The sequence below is a fragment of the Anguilla rostrata genome, chromosome 7 (assembly GCF_018555375.3).
Source record: "Anguilla rostrata isolate EN2019 chromosome 7, ASM1855537v3, whole genome shotgun sequence".
Lineage (NCBI taxonomy): Eukaryota > Metazoa > Chordata > Actinopteri > Anguilliformes > Anguillidae > Anguilla > Anguilla rostrata.
In genome coordinates, this window is record NC_057939.1 from 46,641,699 (window position 1) to 46,661,557 (window position 19,859).

The following is a 19,859-nucleotide window of genomic DNA, read 5'->3' on the forward strand; positions in this document are numbered from 1 at the left end:
TTGCGTGTTGTTTTTTGGGGTTGTTGTTTTTCCGGGCTCCAGTTTTCCTACAGCAAAGCCCCGACGGTGAACGTGCTGTTCCACGTGAAGGATGCGGGCACGGACAAGAAGATCGACAGCACACTGAACGGTAGGGCTGAAACCAGATCGTACCGGTTGGCAGCGACCCGTCTGTTACTTTCTGTCTGTCTTCAGACTGAGGTGCAGGGATGGACAGTGTTTTCAAATGCTTGTGTGTTCTGGAATATTAATTTACATGTCTGTATTTCACATGTAATATCAGGCTTCTCTCCTCTTTTTTTTGTATGGTGTCAACCTCGGTGCCACCTGCAAAACGACTGCCACCATTTCGACTGCGACTCGCAGCTGCATTTTTGAGGGATATTTTATTTTGAAACAAAATACATGCATTGCATTTTGCCTGTCCCTGCTGGGGAGATTGTGTGAACAGTGAGAAAAGCGTAAAAAGTTGTAGAGTGGGTTTTAGAGGCGACAGTAAAGAATCAGTCAGGACAGTGTAAAAACAGGCCGTAGTTTAGATTTTGGAGGAGATGAGGGCAGCGTTACCTGCAGGGTCTTATTTAATGAGCCAGGAAACTGCGGCAGTGGAAAGGGGTGGAGTTTATGGGGCAGAACTTCCTGCGCTGTCTGTCGTGTCCTGATGTGGCCCCTCCCACCGACCTCAGTGACCCTGTACAACTGCTCTGTGGGCCGGGAGGACTGCAGCCTGTGCAAGAACGCCACCCCGCAGTACCAGTGTGTGTGGTGCGCCAGGACCAGGTCCTGCGTCTACAGCGAGCTCTGCCTGGGCAACGACAACCAGGACTGCCCCAGCCCCAAGATCACAGACGTGAGTCGTGTGTGTGTGTGTGTGTGTGTGTGTATGTACTGTGTGTGTGTGTGTGCATCTGAGTGAGCATGTTCGTGCATATTTGAGGCAATCTCCAGCTGTGGGTTAGTGACAGTCATAATTTTGAGATTACAGTAGGTTAGCTCTCCTAGTGGATGAAGTTAGTACAGATGAGCTGTCCTACTAGGTGACGTTAGAACAGACACGCTCTCCTATTGGCTGAAGTTAGTACAGACAAGCTCTCCTATTGGCTTAAGTTCGTACTGACAAGCTTTTCTATTGGCTAAAGTAAGTACAGACAAGCACTCCTTAGGCTTCCCTGGAACCTCCTGTGTTTCCATGTGCATCCAGTGTCCTAGTCAGTGCTGTGAGCTCATTTCCCTAACCCTGCTCTGCAGATTCTTCCCCGTTACGGCCCTCTGAAGGGGGGCATTTCAGTCACCATCCGAGGGTCCAACCTGGGCATCAAAAAGGAAGACATAAAGCGCATAAGCGTGGCTGGTGTTCCCTGCACCCACCAGCAGGACAGATACTCCGTCTCCACCAGGTAATCCAGCTTTGCTCCCCTGTCATGTGACCCTGCTCCCCTGTCACATGACCACCCATAACCGCCGCTCCTCTTCCTGTTCCAGCGTGGTGTGCGAGATCGGCCCAGTCGACCCCCTGATTCCCCGGGCAGGGGAGGTGGAAGTGGAGGTGGAGGGAGGGAAGACAGGAAGGTCAACCGTCCTCTTCACGTACAGGGTACCGTCTCTCCCCTTCTCTTCAACTTCAAACGTAGTTTTTGAGTCAAGTAGTCCTGGCTGGTCTTCTGGGTGGCTGATACTGTGTGGATGTGTCCCACGGGCTGGTATTTGTTATGTCACTGTTCCAGTGTATGAATGGGCCCCACGGTCTGGAATCAGTCTGGTATCTGTTGAGGTTCTGTTCCAGTGTATGGATGGGCCCCACGGTCTGGTGTCTGTTCAGGTTCTGTTCCAGTGTGTGGGTGGGCCCCACAGTCTGGTCTCTGCTCTGTTGAGGTTCTGTTCCTGTGTGTGAATGGGCCCCACAGTCTGCTATGGAATCCGGGCTGTACCAGTGCTGACTGTGGCCCGCAGCCTCAACAGGACAACACATATTTGGGCGTTGGGTTGCCCAGAAAGGGAGGGGTTAGGCCGGCCAGGATGCCCAGGCCGTGTATGAATTTTCCTCCTCAAGTCTGCGTGAGCTTGGCAATCGGACAGCATCTCGAGTTTCAGGAGCGAGCGCTGGCTTATCCCCTCTGTCCCAAATTGACATTTGGCCATTTCAGATCTGGAGCCGAAATCCAGCGAAATTTTAAAAATAGGCCTGGCTGCCTACTCCGGGCAAAAGCCCTAAGTGCTGTTAACACTTGTGACTTCTGAGTGGCTTCTGATTCATCTCTCCGAGTAATTCTACTGTGGTAAATTTTCCACTCCAGACGCGTCGCAGCGGCGGATAAATGCCAGTTCAGCAGGCTCTAAACGGAGCAGGAGCAGGATGTGCGAAGGGCTCGCCTCAAAATGTCACGGTCTCAGCATGGCCCGCCGCTTCCCCGAAGCAGCAGAAGCCTTTATAGTTTCTTCTTTTATTGCTGCCGGGTGGGGGGGGGGGGGGGGTCTATCTGGAGATTGCTGCCCTGCGTAAATGTTTGCTCGACATATTTAACTAAATGACTGTTCTGTTTGCTCTTTCCACGGGTTCTGGGAGCCAAATTTAAACAGTGGTATTTGTTTTTTGGAACCCCCCCCCCCTTTTAGGACCCCCATCCCATGGCTGTCGAGCCGGCGAGAGGCCTCAAAGCGGGCGGGACGGTGATCACGATAACGGGGAGGGACCTGCACACCGCCACCAAGGAGGACCTCAACATCAGCGTAGGGACCGTGGCCTGTGCTGTGTGAGTATAGCATCAGTGTTGGGGGGCGTGGCCTGTGCTGTGTGAGTATGGTGCTAAGACCCATAGATCAGGGCAAGGACAAATCCTGGATTTCGGGGGGGGGAGGTTAAACCATTGTGAAGTTTGTGAATGCTGAAGTGTTATGAATTGTTGCTGAATTGCCAATTGGTTGTCAAACTGAGGGGGTGCAAATTGTCCTGTCAGGCAGGATGTGAGTGGTAGAGGAAGTTCCTTTCCCATTTCCAATTTAAAGTGTCTTTGTGACAGTGTCTCTGTGAAAAGCACTATACAAATAAAACTGAATTGAATTGAATTGGGTGGGATTCAGTGCCCCCCCCCCACCTCCCCCCACACCCTCCCCACTGTGAACATAAATAAACCTTACTGTTTTTCTTTTTTTCCCCTCCCCTCCCCTCTTCCTGGTCCGCAGGGAAACCTTCGGCGATAAGATCACCTGTAAGACGGGTGAATACACGGCGATAAAGGTGCCCTCCGACCCCCTGACCGTCAAGGTCTGGTACGGGACGAATGCCTTCATGGACGTGCCCAGGGCCTTCCAGTTCTGGGAGAACCCCAAAGTGGAGAGCCACTACCCCAAAGGGAGCTTCATGTGGTCAGTCCCTAACGCACGGCCGGTGCCCTTCACATGACCTTCACACGACCTTCACATGACCTTGCTGATTACGGTCCATGAACGGACAGCATGGGAACTGTATTGTACGCTCTTTGTCTTAAGCCACATTTGACACTACAGTACCTCACAGTATCTTGCCTTATTTACTTTGAAACATTTTAACCGTTTCACACGCGAGCAAATCTCTGCGGGCTCACGAAGCTTAAGAAACATCTACTCTCATAAATATTCACTGCAAATTTTGTTCTCTCATATGACTGTAAGCTTTGGTAAAGAACATGTTTAGTTGAAATATTTTCAGGCATCTGCAGGAGTGTTTATGAGTTAAAGTATTTTAAATACCCATTAGGCCCAGACCTGCTATGTTGTTCTGTATCTGTATGTAACACATTAGTGTTGGAATACTGTAGCCATTTTTTCCTTTGTTGTTGATTTAGTGTTTATGCTTCTGTTACTGCAGTTCCCTGTGGTGGAAAATCAGACTGTTTTGATTTGACTGACATGTTTTTGTAATGAGTGATTAGCTACAGACAGGAAACTGAAGCTCATGGTTTGGGGGGGGTGGGGTGTTTGGATATTTCAGCGGAGGCAGAAACATCGTCGTGACCGGCAACGGGTTCGACCTCATCCAGAAGGCTGTCCTGCGAGTGAGGGTCTCGGCAGAGGATGAGTCCGATATCCCCAGCCCAGCCCCCGAGGTTTGTGTTCACCTTCCACCCCAACGTTGCACCCACTTCTCCGTCACTGTCAACCAGCCCCCCTCCTACACTGGTCCTGTAGAGCTGCAGGGTCTACTGGGGTCCCCAACCCTGGTCCTGGAGACTAATTGAAGCCTTTTGACTTGAACTTGACTGATTGTTAACAGACGTTAATTTAGTTTGATTTGATCATAGCCAGAAATGTGTGCTGTATGTCTCAGAGGCTGATGAACTGTATTCATTCTGCAGGATCTCTCTCTCTCTCTCTCTCTCTCTCTTTCTTACAGTTTGACCAAGAATGTTGGGGCAAAAATGACACGGTGCTGCAGTTCCTGTCCCCAACAATCAACGAGACGTACGAGAACCAGTCCTTCAGGACCTTCGTCTTCCTCGACAACGCCCGCTCCGAGCTCAAGCCCTTCGAATACCACCCCGATCCCGTTTTCAACAAGCTGACCAAGAACGTCATCACCGAGACCAGCATCATCTCCGTCACGGTAAGCGCGGTATCCGGAACATTCCGGAACTCGCCTCACCTTCTAGCGCGGCGTTCCCGGCAGCGCGGAATTCCCTTCTCCTCGCGGTCAGCGCTAACGTTAGCGATCCTCTGAAGCGGTCTTCGCGCGAACTTCTCCTCGTCTGCCTTGATGTTCCCGCCCGTCGTCCTCCTGCTGACGGACTGTTTCTGCGCTGACTGTCGACGCGGGAGATTATCGATCGCGTAAACAAACGCGGCGCGCCTCGTCGATAAGCAGCCGGCTTAAAGCGGGGTGACCCATTTAACGGGATTAGCGTAGCGTGCCGTGCATGGAAAGCTGTGGAGCCGGCGAACGGAGCGTCAGAAACAGGAAACCAGTGCGCAGCGGTCCGCATGGAACTTCTGGAGAAAAAAATGGTGAAAGACGTGGGCGGGGGAGGTGGGGGACTGCTACCCTTTTAAATCGGTGATTTAGTATTTGGCTCCCACAGGTACACGTGGAAAATGAATTAGGGGCTAGAGGAAACGTCTGTCTGCACACAGAGTGACCGAAGAGACTTTTTATCTCTTTTTATGAAGCAGATTTATTATGGAGGACTTGGGGGGGTGGATATGACAGTTTAAAAAAGTGCCCAGTCCAAATGGAGCGGCAAACATCTGAACAATCGCATTTATTTATCCTTTTATTTGTTCTGCTTTCTAGGGCCAGACACAAACGCACACTGACATATTAATTATTTCTTGTTTGCGCAACCATTTGTGCGCGCCGACCGTGTTACTGCCTTGTTCGCCGTCGACTGCTGTCCCGTTGTGACGGTATCCGTGACGACCGGCCCGTTCCCGCCGCAGGGCCGAGGTTTCGCCAAGGCGATGACGGCCAAGGAGGCGCAGGCGTTCGTGGGGGACGTCCCGTGCCTGGTCACCACCCTCCAGGACGACCGGCTCTTTCTGGACCCGCCCTACAGGCAGCCCACTTCCCGCTCCCGGCGGCAAAGACGAGACACGAGCTCCGAGCCGCTGGACCTCGTGGTGAGAACTCCAGTTTTGAGACCTCTGATACAGTGTCCACCTGTCCCCTGCAACCGTTATTCCATCAGTTATTTTATTTGTCCTTAAGTTTATGTTTAAGTTAATTCTTATGGTTTGCCTCATGTCTTCAGATTCAGTTCGGGAAGGGAGAGTGGTTGGTGGGCTCGGTCCGTTACGAGAGGAAATACGAAGCCCCCCTGCCCATCATCATCCCAGCTGTCATTTTCCCAATGCTGCTGATCATTGCAGTCTCTGTCTACTGCTACAGGTAAAAGACTACATTACCCATCATGCCCCTCCCGTCTGCCTGTTGGGATTCTGTGCTGCCTGTAAACGTGCCTGTATGTTCTGTGCAGGAGGAAGAGCCAGCAGGCTGAGAGGGAGTACGAGAAGGTGAAGCATCAGCTGGAGAATTTGGAGGAGAGTGTGCGTGACCGCTGCAAGAAGGAATTCACAGGTTGGCTGCTCTGCCCCCCCATTCAGGCCCTGCCCATAGCTCCGCCTCCATCCCCTCTCAGGACCTATAGTTCCTGCATGTTGAACTTCTAATTTAGCAGTCAAATTGTTCACAGAACACACCAATGGTCAAAATGCACAGTGAATACATTAAGACATATGCAATGTTAAAATAAGCAATGGGTATCCACTAAAATGAATGGATAATCATGGTAAATTACACAGACAATAAAAAGGCTGTGGCTGACTTGTCCGGTGACCTTTGACCTCCGACCTCCTCAGATCTGATGATAGAGATGGAGGACCACACCAGCGACCTGAGCGAGGGCCGCATCCCCTTCCTGGACTACAAGACCTACACGGACCGGGTCTTCTTCCTGCCCTCCAAGGACGGCGCCAACGACGTGATGATCACGGGCAAGCTGGACATCCCCGAGGCGCGGCGCGCCATCGTCACGCAGGCCCTCAACCAGTTCTCCAACCTCCTCAACAGCAAGACCTTCCTCATCAACGTAGGCCCCGCCCCCGGCCCCGCCCCCGTCTGTCACTCTACACGGCCCGCCCACCGTGGTCCTTCCTCTCTTCCTGTTGTGTGTTAGATTTTTTTTTTTTACAGCAGTAGGAGGAGCTTTGCTTTGAGTTTTTATGTTTATAGCCCAGGACCGGGAGTGTCACTGTCTGTGTGGTTTAGCATTTCACTGCAACCTGGAGGTTAAAAACATTGACACACTCGCTCAAACAGTCGCTCAGTTACTCACTGGCTCGCTCTTTGTTCTGCGTGCTTCTCCTGTTTGATTTCTCTTCTGGTTGTGCTTACATTGTGCAGATGTCTTTAGGTTAATTAAGAAAATGTTCTCAGCAAAAGCAATTAAGTTTGAAGAACTTGAGATTTGAATTATGCACCTTTCTTATAAAGGCAATCAATCACGTACTTATTTAGCCTGCGTTGTTTTGGCCGACAGAATGAGATCTTGTTTCTGTGTGTTCCTGTGTGTGTGTGTGTGTGTGTGCGCGTGTATGTTTGTGTGTGTGTGTGTGTTTCTGTGTGTGTGTGTGTGGTGTGTGCGTGTGTGTGTGCATGTGCGTGTGTGTGTGTGTGTTTCTGTGCGTGTGTGGGTGTGTTTCTGTGGGTGTGTGTGTGTGTGTGTTTCTGTGCGTGTATGCGTGTGTGTGTGCGTGTGTGTGTTTTTGTGTGTGTGTGTGTGTGTGTGTGTGTGCGCGTGTGTGTGTGTATGTTTCTGTGTGTGTGTTTCTGTGTGTGTGTGTGTGTGTCGTGTGTGTGTGTGTGTTTCTGTGTGTGTGTCTGTGTGTATGCGTGTGTGTGCAGTTTATCCGCACCCTGGAGGGGCGCCCCGACTTTAATGCCCGGGCGAAGGTGTACTTCGCCTCCCTGCTGACGGTGGCGCTGCACGGGAAGCTGGAGTACTACACCGACATCATGAGGACCCTGCTGCTGGAGCTGATGGAGCAGTACGTCCACAGCAAGAACCCCAAACTCATGCTCCGCAGGTCAGTCACAGCAAGAACCCCAAACTCATGCTACGCAGGTCAGTCACACAAGAACCCCAAACTCATGCTCCATTTGTCAGTCACAGCAAGAACCCCAAACTCATGCTATGCAGGTCAGTCACACAAGAACCCCAAACTCACGTCATACAAGAACCCCAAACTCATGCTCCGCAGGTCAGTCACAGCGGGAACCCCAACCCTGAACTTAAGCAGCTGACCCCACTTGACCCCCACCTCACCTGATTTGATCTGGCCTGATAATCACCTGATCTGATCTGTGGAAGCCCCGCCCCTAACAGGCTGTTCTGGTCTCTGTCTCCACCCCTCCAGGTCAGAGACGGTGGTGGAGAGAATGCTCTGTAACTGGATGTCCATCTGCCTCTACCAGTTTCTGAAGGTAACGTCTCCACACAACTCCTGCAACATGTAACCCAGTCTGTGACCGAGGCCGTGCTGTCATGACATTATTGAGCCTCGGTGAGAGAGAGCTCTGTGACGGTGCCGATCCGTCGTGACATAGCCCATTGAGTCGCGAGTGAGTGAGAGCCCTGTGACGGTGCCGATCCGTCGTGACATAGCCCATTGAGTCGCGAGTGAGTGAGAGCCCTGTGACGGTGCCGATCCGTCGTGACATAGCCCATTGAGTCGCGAGTGAGTGAGAGCCCTGTGACGGTGCCGATCCGTCGTGACATAGCCCATTGAGTTATGACTGAGTGAGAGCCCTGTGACGTGTGTGCTGCAGGACTCTGCCGGAGAGCCTCTCTACAGGCTCTTCAAGGCCATAAAGCACCAGGTGGAGAAGGGCCCGGTGGACGCGGTGGTGAAGAAGGCCAAGTACACGCTGAACGACACGGGCCTGCTGGGGGACGACGTGGAGTACTCCGTCCTGGTGAGTTTGAGCGCTGGCCCCGCCCACCCAGAACGCGCCGGCCGGGCGCTCGCCGCTCGGACCGTAACCTGATATTCGGACGCCGCGCCCGGACGCGCACCTGCACCGCATCATAGGCGCCCCCCCTGTCGCCATCCCTCTTCGTTTGCAGTGCGTTCACGGGGCACGTGCGGGGCCGACTGTCGACAGGGGCGGGGGGGTGGGGGTGGGGGTGGGGGGGGAACGAAGGATGACGGACGCCGCGCTTACCCCGGTCTGACAGGTGATGAGATTATCTCGGGGGGAAGGTTCCAGAAGCGCCCCAGAAATAGACCGCGCAGCCGTGCAGATAACGCGGCCATCGCGGGCCGACGATGATGTAACTCCAGCCGAGCGACGGCCTAATGGGATTGCGCGCAATAATTGAATACCGTTGCGATGGAGTGTCATCATCTGGATGAGGAACGGCTTCCCGACTCCGTAATTAATGCTCCCGCGGGCCGCGCGGGAGAGCCGCCCTTCGGCGGGGACACGGCTCGCGCGTTTCCTGAATTGCGAACCGAATTTGATCCGCGCCTCCGCCTCGCGTCCCGTTTCACGGGGTGCGGGACGTCGGTTTGGCGGCGCTAGCATGTCCCGTGGGCTTCCTCAGCTGGGGATTGGGGGGGGGGGGGGCAGTGTTATGTGATATGCACGTTAGCCTGTCATGTGTGATATAGATGCACTATAAAGACTGAAAGCCTGGAGCCAAGCGGGTCTGGCAGTTTAGACTGAGAAGGTGAAAGGTGAGCTGATAAGCAGGTCTGGCTCTCCAGGTAACAGGTTGTTAAAGCAGTTCTGGAAACCCGGGTAACAGGCGACCAATAAGCAGTCTCGGAACTCCAAGTAACAGGTGACAGGTGTGTTTAGGAGCAGTCCCGGAGGTGACAGGTATCAGGTGTGTTTAGGAGCAGTCCCGCTGGTGACAGGTGTGTTTAGGAGCAGTCCCGTTGGTGACAGGTATCAGGTGTGTTTCGGAGTTGTCCCAGAGCTCCAGGTGACAGGTTGTACCCTCTCAGACCCTGCAGGTGCTGGTCCTTGGAGAGGGGCCGGACGTGACCCCCGTGAAGGTGTTAAACTGTGACACCATCTCCCAGGTGAAGGAGAAGATCATCGAGCAGGTGTACAGGAACCTGTCGTACTCGCAGAGACCCAAAGTGGACAGCGTCACTCTGGGTGAGTGCAAATCGACGAATCGAGAATGACTGCAGTTGTCATGCCCACGGGGACAAACAAAGTTCTATTTTATTGTATTCTATTCTATTGTATTGTAGCGTGCTGAAGAGAAATTATCATTAGTTTTGCTGGTATTCTTGTCATGACCTTCCACACCTAGGACTTGATTGAAATTCAGTTTAGAAAATGAAAAATTCCCTTTGATGTTCTATGAGGTTCCATCAATTAATAGAATTTCAGTTCATTTCCCGAATTGACTGAAGTTGAAATGGATTTGACCCCAAGCTCTCGTTGCTATACTGTTAATAGTGAATATAAATATGAATGTTGTTGAGAATATTTGTCAGTATAGTTGACTGTGTTAACGGAACCGTTGGTTCCAGTACTTCTTACTGAACTCGTACTGCTTTGACATTTCCATAAAAAGTGTTTTCGAGCACTAAAGCGACCGTGCGTTTTTGAGTACCTGTTCCCGCCCTCTCCACAGAGTGGCGCCCTGGATCCACAGGGCAGATCCTGTCAGACCTGGACTTAACGTCCCAGAAAGAGGGCAGGTGGAAGCGCATGAACACGCTGGCTCATTATAACGTGAGTATGGACCGAACACACCCCCCCCCCCACCTACCCCACCCCCGCCCGGTCCTAGCGAGCGGGAAAGAGGGGCCGGCGGCTTTTAGGTCTGTTGACAGAATTTAAGCCCGTGGATGGGAGAAGATGGAACAGTTATCAAATTAGCTAATCGCGTAGTGGAGGTTTTACCAGCGTCTAAAAAGTCTAATGATTTCAAATTGTGCATTTTAGCCCCGTCCTGCTGTAAATCTGAATGCACAGACCACAGAGGAGCTTGGTGGGCAGGTGGAAGATTATTGAGAAACTCCAATACCTAATACAGCTCACTGCTGATAAGGAAGCTCCATTAGTTATCCATAAGCTGTGTGTGTGTGTGTGTGTTACAGGTTCGAGACAATGCCACGTTGGTCCTGTCCAAGGTCCTACACCCCCAGCAGTCCTACGACCAAAACCAGGACAATCATGAAGAGCGTGAGGACCTCTTATCCTAGAACACGACAATACATAATTACCACAACAGGCCTTTTCAGAATGGCCATTCGCCTGTAATCTACAGTGTGTCCCTCAGTGCTTCGAGGCTGAACACCTTCAACACTTCAAGGGTCTTTTACTCCAGTGAAAGAGCTGGAAGCAGCTCTAGGTCACACGCTTCATCAGAAATAATTTAACCCTTCAGATATCTGTATCATTCTTGCAGATTAAAAAAATAACTATTTTCACCATATATTCAGGGTACCCTTCTTCTGGAGGATTGCACGTTTTGGTTCAGTGGCATACTTGTACATGTTTAAAAAATTATCAGGGATCCATGAGGAGTGTTTTTCACTTTCTAGCACCATCAAAAAGGTTAAAGCATGTCATATACATGTTTCATGTACATATACCCAGATCTGCTGCAAATACAAATTAGGGTGGCTTATCAGAACAATGCATTACAAGAAGCGCATTTTAAAATGCGTGTTCCTACGGAGAAAACTCCATCCTAGGCTAGTCCTGATCCTACTGTGCTAAGAGTCATTTCACCCAGGTCTGACCCAGGTTTGTCCCAGGTCTGGTGTGGGTTCTTTCCCTCCGATCCCCTTCTGACCTCCCGCTGACCTCGTTCAGGAAACGCCCTGCTGGAGGACGACAAGGTGTTCCACCTGGTCCGGCCGGCCGAGGAGCTGGACGAGATCAAGTCCAAGAGGGGCAGCATGAAGGACAAGTCCATGACCAAAGCCATCACCGAGATTTACCTGACCCGGCTGCTCTCCGTCAAGGTAAAGAACGCACCGCTAGAGTAGGCCCCACCTGGCCCTGGAGAACCGCATGGCCTGCTGCTGGTTAGCTTTTGGCATTCAAATCAGCACAGAATTTTAATAATAAAAAAGTTTAGAAGTCAGGTGAGTGATGAAGGAGGTATTGGTGAGTTTCCCCCTTAAGTTTTAAGTGTTTTCAGATGATGAAAGGCACTTAAAAATATTATTATTGTTATTGTTGTTATTATTATTACCAGTGTATTTGCGATTGAAGGTGTTATCCTGTGTAAATGGCCACAGTATTTATTCCTGTCTCAAGCTTAACTGCGATTGATTTATTTATATTGCTTCAGAAATCCAGATGCTACAGAGACTGGTGTCTTTGCTATGTAAATATTTCCTAGAAAAGAAAAAAAGAACATCCATCATATGCGAAGAGTAAAATCTAATTGGAAACAAGCCATTTGACAACTTGGGCTTTTGTATTAAGCATTAAGGGTGTATGAATGCATTGTGCTAGGTAATTGGCCTGCTAATACATGAGCACTCTTCAGCTAAGAGATGAGTAACAACTTTTAAGCCTTTTTTTAAAAAAACAAAACAAAATCCAATATTTGTTTGCTTTGTTCGGTTTCAGAAATAAACATAAAACCTGGTGCTTTTGCGGTTCTGTTTTGAAGCTAATGCAGAATGGACAGTGCATTTGCTGCGTAATTTCATTTGTTATTGGATAAGTCGTAACACAATTCTGTGCACTATTCCATTTTCCTTTCCTACTTTCTGGCCAATCCCCTTGCAGAGCTAAGCTGTGTGTCTTTAGGAAGCAGATAAAATTTTCCAGTAAATCATGTTGCCATGGAGCTCAAAGAAAGATGGAACATGATTTGTTACAGATCTGAGGATCCACTCATTCTTGCGCTGATAAGACTGCCCATCTTAGGATTCTATTACAGGCTTCTGGATTCTATCACTTTACAGCTGAACATTAAAGGGGGAAAAAAATTGCAGGTCTAAAAAACGCTGGAGAAATATTGGAGAGAGAAGACGGAAGAACCCTTATCTGACTGACCTGACACATTATACCCGATAAGCAATTCAGCCTTGAATGTCTTTTCCATTCAAGAAGTTTGGTGCAAAGTGTTACCCATTACTTCTATAACCGAATCATTTCCAGTCTGTCGGTCCCGGCTCTGAATATTAGTAATTTAAAGAAGATGAAAGTTATGGACTGTGGATTAAGCACCCGTGATTTAAAACTTTTCTCATGCGGTTCCCAAACTGTGGTTTGTGAGTTGTGGGATACTTGGGGAAAAAAGTAAGTTAAATTTCTCACGTTCCATCGACATTCTCATCAGTGATACTGAACACTGTGAAAGTTGTAGTGCACGTGCGGTTCTTTTGACATTTTAAAAGCATCTGAAGCCTGTATTCTTATAGCATGTTTGGCTATATTTTAGGGTCATAGAAAATGTTCTGACAAAATTAATTGGTCTTGGCCGTGGTATGCATGGGAGCCCCTTTGGGTGTGCACTTGCACAGAATTTCAGAGCAGTAGTGCTGGTCCAGGATCAGTTTTGCCTTTAAGCTTATAATGGATAAGGTTTGGATATGGACACTAGAGAACTGATCCTACATCAGCCCTCTGATTCTGAGACGCTTTATGAACGGAGGCTGAGCTCTAATAGACCATGCCATAACTGCGCCCCCTGGTGGTCAGGTCCCTACAGTGTAGAGGGTGACCCCCCAGTGCTGTAGGTACAATACAGTGACCCCCACCATTCCTTGGGTGTGGCTGCTGATTTAGTGTACACTGTGGTTGTGTGGTCGTGTTTTAGTGTACACTGTGGTTGTGTGGTCGTGTTTTAGGGTACACTGTGGTTGTGTGGTTGTGTTTCAGGGTACACTGTGGTTGTGTGGTCATGTTTCAGGGTACACTGTGGTTGTGTGGTCGTGTTTTAGTGTACACTGTGGTTGTGTGGTCGTGTTTTAGTGTACACTGTGGTTGTGTGGTCGTGTTTTAGTGTACACTGTGGTTGTGTGGTCGTGTTTTAGTGTACACTGTGGTTGTGTGGTCGTGTTTCAGGGCACGCTGCAGCAGTTTGTGGACAACTTCTTCCGAAGCGTTCTGTGCTCGGGGGCGGTGGTGCCGCCTGCGGTGAAGTACTTCTTCGACTTCCTGGACGAGCAGGCGCTGAAGCACGACAACGTGGACGAGGAGACCATCCACATCTGGAAGACCAACAGGTGACGCCGTCCGCCACAGCTGGGCCGCAGGATTTCACGCGGAAAAAAACGTTTCATAAAAATATTTTCACCCCGCTTCTTCAAAACGGGAAACGGACGGCACGCTCCATTAAAAACCGCTGGCTAATGTAGCGGACAAAAACAAAAAGACTTTTTCCACAATTTTATTCTTTAACTGAAAATCGGGACTCGCTGGTGTGTTGTGGGGTACAGCTAGAAGAAAAAAATGATGTACATTATATCATCCATATATTATACCGTTTGTGTTAAATAATCTGCTCGGTTACTGTCTCCAAGCAGCTGTTCTTAACTTAACATATGCAGATGCTTGAAATGGATGGTTTGATCGTGTGTCAGGCTTTATTTTAATAATGGGTGGGGGGTCACTGAAAATATCGTTGCTCGTTAGGTGGGTCGTGGGCTCGGAAATCTTGCGAATCCCCGGGGCTAGGTGCGGCTGAACTACTGCACCTGCTAATGAAACACCTGCGTGTTCTTTCACTTCTTTTTTCTTTCTCAAATTGTCTGATGTGCTTTTCCTTGATGGCTCTCTGGAACCTTGCAGTCAGACTATTTCTGTACACGGTTATTAGTGACTGACAGAGGAAAGCTGGGAGATATAGAACTGAATTTGTAGGAGTGGTGAGAGAGTGTTGATTAACAGCACAATCATGCCTGTTTGTTTTGCAAGGTAATGGAGACTATTGTCTTTAGACTGATCCACAAAGCCGACATTTCAATAGAGAAGGATTGTGCTCTTATTTGAGTTAGAAACTGAGGTGTGCAGGTCAAAAGATTGCTGTTTACACTAGGTCACTGCCTTCATCATTGACATGGTGTGTGCATGCATGTATGTTTGTTTTTCGCACTATAATGTTGTGTAACTTATAGCCTCCATGCAATTTCTAAAGAGTGCAATCTATGTATAGTGCACAGTGTATAGTGCATAGTGTATAGTGCCTTGTGTAATGTGCAGATAGTGTATTGTGTATAGTGTCTACTGCATAGTGTATAGTGCCTTGTGTAATGTGTAGATAGTGTATTGTGTATAGTGTCTACTGCATAGTGTATAGTGCCTTGTGTAATGTGCAGATAGTGTATGGTATGGTCTACTGCAGTGTATAGTGCTGAATTAGATGTGTATTGGTATGTCTACTGCTTAGTGACAGTAGTGTAGTTAAGTGCAGAAAGTGTATAATGCATAGTGAATAGTGTTTAGTGGTGTTTGTGAATGGGACTCTCCTGTCTCTTGCAGCTTGCCTCTGAGGTTCTGGGTGAACATCCTGAAGAACCCCCACTTCATCTTCGACGTCCACGTGACCGAGGTGGTGGACGCCTCCCTGTCCGTCATCGCCCAGACCTTCATGGACGCCTGCACCAAGACCGAGCACAAGCTGAGCCGGGTGAGAGTGGGGGGTCGAACCCGCTGCCCCGCAAGCTGGCGCCTGATTGGCTGTAGTGTTGCCCCAGGGAGGAGGGGGATCCACAGAATCTTAACGTCCATTTTCTCTCCTCTCCCATCCCCCTCAGGACTCCCCGAGCAACAAGCTGCTCTATGCAAAGGAGATCTCCACGTACAAGAAGATGGTGGACGAGTAAGTCCTGTCTGCATTTTCTGCTCATTTCAGAAGTTTATATTTGCCCTTTGTTGATTTGTTTTAATTGCTTCGATGATGCAGTGTCTCTTAACTCACCACGCCCCTCCTACACAGGTTTTACGCAGTTACACATATCTAGTGATTTTGTAAAATTATCGATAGACAGAGCATGGATGATGTCAACTGTGTCAGAAATCCTGATGACATCATCTGTCTCCATAGTTACTACAAGGGCATCAGGCAGATGGTGTCGGTCAGTGACCAGGACATGAACACGCATCTTGCTGAGGTGTCACGGGTAAGAGTCTCCTCCATCTTTCAGAGTGTAATCCATGTTTAATTACATACTGAACCCCCAGAGTATAATCCCTACTTCATTATATAATGAACCCCAGAGTATAATCCCGGCTTCATTACATACTGTTTTTCAGTCTCACACAGATAAACTGAATACACAGGTGGCCCTGCATCAACTCTACCAGTATGCAAGCAAATACTACGACGGGGTATGTATCACACACTTTATCAGAAACAAGTACTTGCATTTACTAACCGCATTTGAATTGTATTTAGGAAAATGACTATAAAAATCTGTAGTGTGAAATTACATTTGAAGCAAATGTGTAAGCATTGTGTTTTTTTGTGTATTTTTTTTTTTGTGTATTTTTCTTGAACTGTGCATACTCTCTCTGATGTCCTCTCCTGTGCTTCCACAGATCATAACCTCTCTGGACGAAGATCCCGCGGCCCAAAGCAAACAGCTGACCCTGCGGCTGCAACAGATCGCCGCAGCGTTGGAGAACAAAGTAACGGACCTCTAACCCCCGCGGAGGAGAGGGGGCGAGGTATCGGGTGCGGTACTGAGGGGGCTGTGTTGACGGAGGGATTATTTCAGCACGCCTGGAGAAGGGGGGCAGGGGCATTGGCTGTTTTTAAACTTACAACAAATCGCTGTTCGGTTGTTTTCCTGAACATTCGATTATGCCTTCGATTGCCACGGAGTGTCCGCCAAATCCCTTAACCCAGAGACAAAATGAACTCTAAACGGTGGGGGTGAGAGGGGATTGGGTAATAATACGTGCGCCCTAAAACGCCGACTCTGACCAGCTGCGACGGCCAGTCCGCGTGCCTGCTCTCCCGGCGTTGACAGACCGATTGCTCACTGTGAGCAGTTGGCTTCCGAAACACCTTCGTGCGCCAGATTTCCTCCTCTGCAGTGACGAGCTCCGACCAATCGTGCCACGTAACGCCGCTGCCAGCCCTATCACATAAGCCCTGCATTAATCACTGGCTTCGTTAAAAAAAAAAGAAGAAAAAATCCAGATGTTCAATTTTTTCCTGTGCAGAAAAGTATTATATATTTTTTATTGTACGGTCTTTCTTCGAGAAAGCTTTGTAAGCAGAAAATAACTTTTTAAAAATTATAGCCATTTCATTTCATTGTCTCTGAAGATGGTAGTGTTTCCAGTGTCACCTGTATACGTATCAGTGACCATTGGTTAATTAGCCAGACTCCCGTCCTCCAGCGACTTTGTGGGTGCAATGAATCCGTGTATTGAATGGTGACAGGAATATTAGATCGTGACTGAAAAGTGGTTCCAATATTTTATTTTTTTAATTTTAAAGCTTGCATTTCATCAGATCCGTTTTTGTGCGTGCTGTGTGCTTGGTTCATGCGGTACAGTGACCGAAGGTGAAACGTCTCGTTCAGCACTAGTATTGCTGATTTCAAGGTTTTGCTTTGGGAAATGTTTCCCCTTTTGTAGACCAACGCTAAAGCAAGGGCGGGTCTGTTTTAACTTCAGTTGATTGCACAATGTGTTCTCCGTTAAAGATATATAGACCAAGTTCGAGTGCAAACTGCTATGTGTGGTGTTAAATTACTGAAGCTCTCCAGCTTCTCAGTCTCTTAGCATTTCAGTGTAAAATAATGAGCCTTGCTTTAAATCCTTGTCTCTTGCGCTTTGACATTTGGTGGACTTGAGGACCGCGCAAAGGCGTAAATACGGACACTAGGTTCTCAAGTTGATTGTATCTATTTTGCAGTTATTGCAGGCAAAGTGTTGCATAACTTTTATCTTATACTTTACTAAGAAGGCACTAACGTTTAAAACTTGCTCTGAGACTGGGACACAAGATAAATGTTACAGGGTACTGTATAGCTGTTAGTAGCTATGTAAACAGAACTTTGCAAGTGGTTGAGTTATTGAGAAAGAGAAGGAGAGGGAGAGTGAGTGAGAAATTCATAATTCCTTTGCTAAACAAAAATGCCTGCACATAAATTGCTAGATTATGAATGAAACAGTACTTTTTTCCAAAATGTAACTGTTACAGCTTTTGCAAGCTATCAGTAGGCTACTGGGCATTTAAAAAAAGAAATAAAACACTTCCCAAGCTGAATCACATAAACAATTTTGCAGCCGATCATGATATGTGTTGCCCGCAATATTTTATTGTGACATCACCGTTAGTGCTAAATTGCAGAGGCATGAATAATCATAGCATTTGATTTATTAGAAATGGTACGTATTAAGAATGTTCATACGCAATATTATTATGCTGATATTGAAGGTAGAAGTGTGCATTCATTATTTAGCGGTACACGTCGTTTTAATTAGTGTCCTCTTGATGAAACTGGTTGTCACCTGCCTGCTACTGTTATCTTCATATCCAAATGTTCATGTGTCAAAATTCACTATGGGTTTTTAATCTCCAGTGACAAGCACCAGCTTTCGTTGCTGTAAATAACTGGTGTGAGTTTCTGCGTCGCTAGACCAGTTTTTTAAAATTATTTTCATTCCCCTATTTTGGAGATTGAGGTCACAAAGCCGGTTGTTACCGGCAGGCAGGCGGCTCCCTGGCACGAGCCATGCACGACAGAATGGATTCCAATTCTGTGCAGAATAGGAGCAGCGGGGGATTCTTTTGATCTTAATTAAATCCAGATTGCGCACTTCTTATTTCCCCCTCTTGCTTCCATCTTGTATCTGAAATTCAAGTACTGAGAGCTCAAAGCAAAGCTTTTGTTTGCCTTCCTTTAACCAGAAAGTGCCTTAATGATAATGTATAGTAATTGTTGAAAAAAATCATGATTATATTATTAGTAATATGGATTCTGCCGTGTTTTAGCAATCTTGTGATACCATGTGCCGTCGGATAATACGAGTGTGCTGCAGTGATCACTTGCCAATGTGTGTGTCCGCGCCGGACTCGTGAGGACACTAGGATTTCCCTACTGTTTGAAGTGTGTGTTTTGTGCTAGATGTCTGTGAGGTGACCTTAGTAGGGTTCTGAAAGCTACTGTCAACGGCTCGGGTGAAGGCAGTGGCAAGCTTACTTAGAAATGTCTCACAAAACCTACGAGTCGGTGAGCATCAAACATAGAAAACCGAATATCGTAAATCGTCTCGGACTCGGTGTGCTTTCTTTTCTTTTAGAACGTGTTTGGGAAAAAAAAATGACTCTTTAAAAATGATTTCTCGTTTTCAAAGTGGTCGACTGTATGTATGAAAAGGCTGTACCTGTGTGCTCGACAAGAACTCTTTTACTGCTGTGCAGTTAGCCTACTCATTTTCACTTTCTTATGACATATTACGATTGTAAAGACATGTTGACATACTGTATTCCAATGGCGTAATCCTATGCATCGAGCCCCAGTGGCTCCGTTTGTTGTGCTGTTGTCGAGATTTCCTTTCCTATTCTTGTGAATGTGAAATAACAGAAGTGAGGCAGAAATAAACAGTACAATATATAACAAAAACCTATCATCTTTTAATGAAAGAACGCTGGAAAACACGCTCCGCAAATACATTTCGCAACTAAGGTGCTCTGCACGCTACCTGATCGGTCCTTTGGTCACAAAAGCAGGAATGGAGGCACTTACACCGTTCATCACTATGTCCATTCTTCGCTTCTTCTTTTTTTTTTTTTTTTAAACCTGCTTTGTTTGACCCCGGCGAGTGAGTTCCACGGTTCTGTGAGAGGTCTGTTGGTGCACGACGTGCAGCGCTGAGATGAAGGAAGGTGAGACGTCTGCCGCTTCATGGCCACCTCGAGCAGGGCCGCGGGCCCACTGCCTCACAATGCAACACCCAACTGCTCCAACCGATCGCCGAGTGACCGGTATTTTTGTGTTGTGTCGAGTGAATATGGAACAATTTGGGAGAATTTGGGAAATGTGTGTACACTATTTTCATGTAAAATATGAAAAATCACAAATTATTGTAAGATCTCCAGCAATAGCCCAAAAGCTATGTAAAGAAATATTACTATTAAACCACTAACAGTAAATAAAAAAGATGAAAGAACTTGCCTCTGGTCTTATTTCCTAGTAAACATGTGAGCAGGTGAGGATGACATCAAAGGAACCTCGATTCCCACGGAGAGAAGTGTTGGAGAAAATCTTTGATTAAAATAAAACATGCAGAGCGAGAACATCAACGAGTGAAGCGTATAACAGCCTTGTACAGCGTAAATAAAACGGGGAATTCCCTAAAGAAAGTCACGGTTCCCGCTCATACTGTGATAAACCTGTTTACCTGTTTAACAGAGCGTTAGAACCGTAAAATAATG

General features: G+C 47.9%; 1 protein-coding gene across 3 annotated transcripts in view; it reads left to right on the top strand.

Moving 5' to 3' along the window:
• LOC135259867 (plexin-B2-like) overlaps nt 1-19,584 on the top strand; it is a 107,696-nt gene extending 88,112 nt beyond the window's left edge. For all 3 annotated transcript variants that reach the window (XM_064344727.1, XM_064344728.1, XM_064344726.1), the window contains 25 exons: nt 43-130; nt 687-850; nt 1,249-1,397; nt 1,483-1,594; nt 2,614-2,750; nt 3,181-3,363; nt 3,968-4,082; nt 4,370-4,579; nt 5,410-5,589; nt 5,721-5,857; nt 5,946-6,046; nt 6,328-6,557; nt 7,373-7,554; nt 7,885-7,951; nt 8,297-8,443; nt 9,481-9,637; nt 10,125-10,225; nt 10,594-10,678; nt 11,315-11,466; nt 13,529-13,689; nt 14,945-15,092; nt 15,220-15,284; nt 15,510-15,585; nt 15,719-15,793; nt 16,004-19,584. In XM_064344727.1, the coding sequence (XP_064200797.1) occupies nt 43-130; nt 687-850; nt 1,249-1,397; nt 1,483-1,594; nt 2,614-2,750; nt 3,181-3,363; nt 3,968-4,082; nt 4,370-4,579; nt 5,410-5,589; nt 5,721-5,857; nt 5,946-6,046; nt 6,328-6,557; nt 7,373-7,554; nt 7,885-7,951; nt 8,297-8,443; nt 9,481-9,637; nt 10,125-10,225; nt 10,594-10,678; nt 11,315-11,466; nt 13,529-13,689; nt 14,945-15,092; nt 15,220-15,284; nt 15,510-15,585; nt 15,719-15,793; nt 16,004-16,108 (3,327 nt within the window). In that variant the 3' untranslated portion in view covers nt 16,109-19,584. The remainder of the gene's footprint in view (nt 1-42; nt 131-686; nt 851-1,248; nt 1,398-1,482; nt 1,595-2,613; nt 2,751-3,180; nt 3,364-3,967; nt 4,083-4,369; nt 4,580-5,409; nt 5,590-5,720; nt 5,858-5,945; nt 6,047-6,327; nt 6,558-7,372; nt 7,555-7,884; nt 7,952-8,296; nt 8,444-9,480; nt 9,638-10,124; nt 10,226-10,593; nt 10,679-11,314; nt 11,467-13,528; nt 13,690-14,944; nt 15,093-15,219; nt 15,285-15,509; nt 15,586-15,718; nt 15,794-16,003) is intronic.
• The last annotated feature ends 275 nt before the right edge of the window (nt 19,585-19,859 follow it).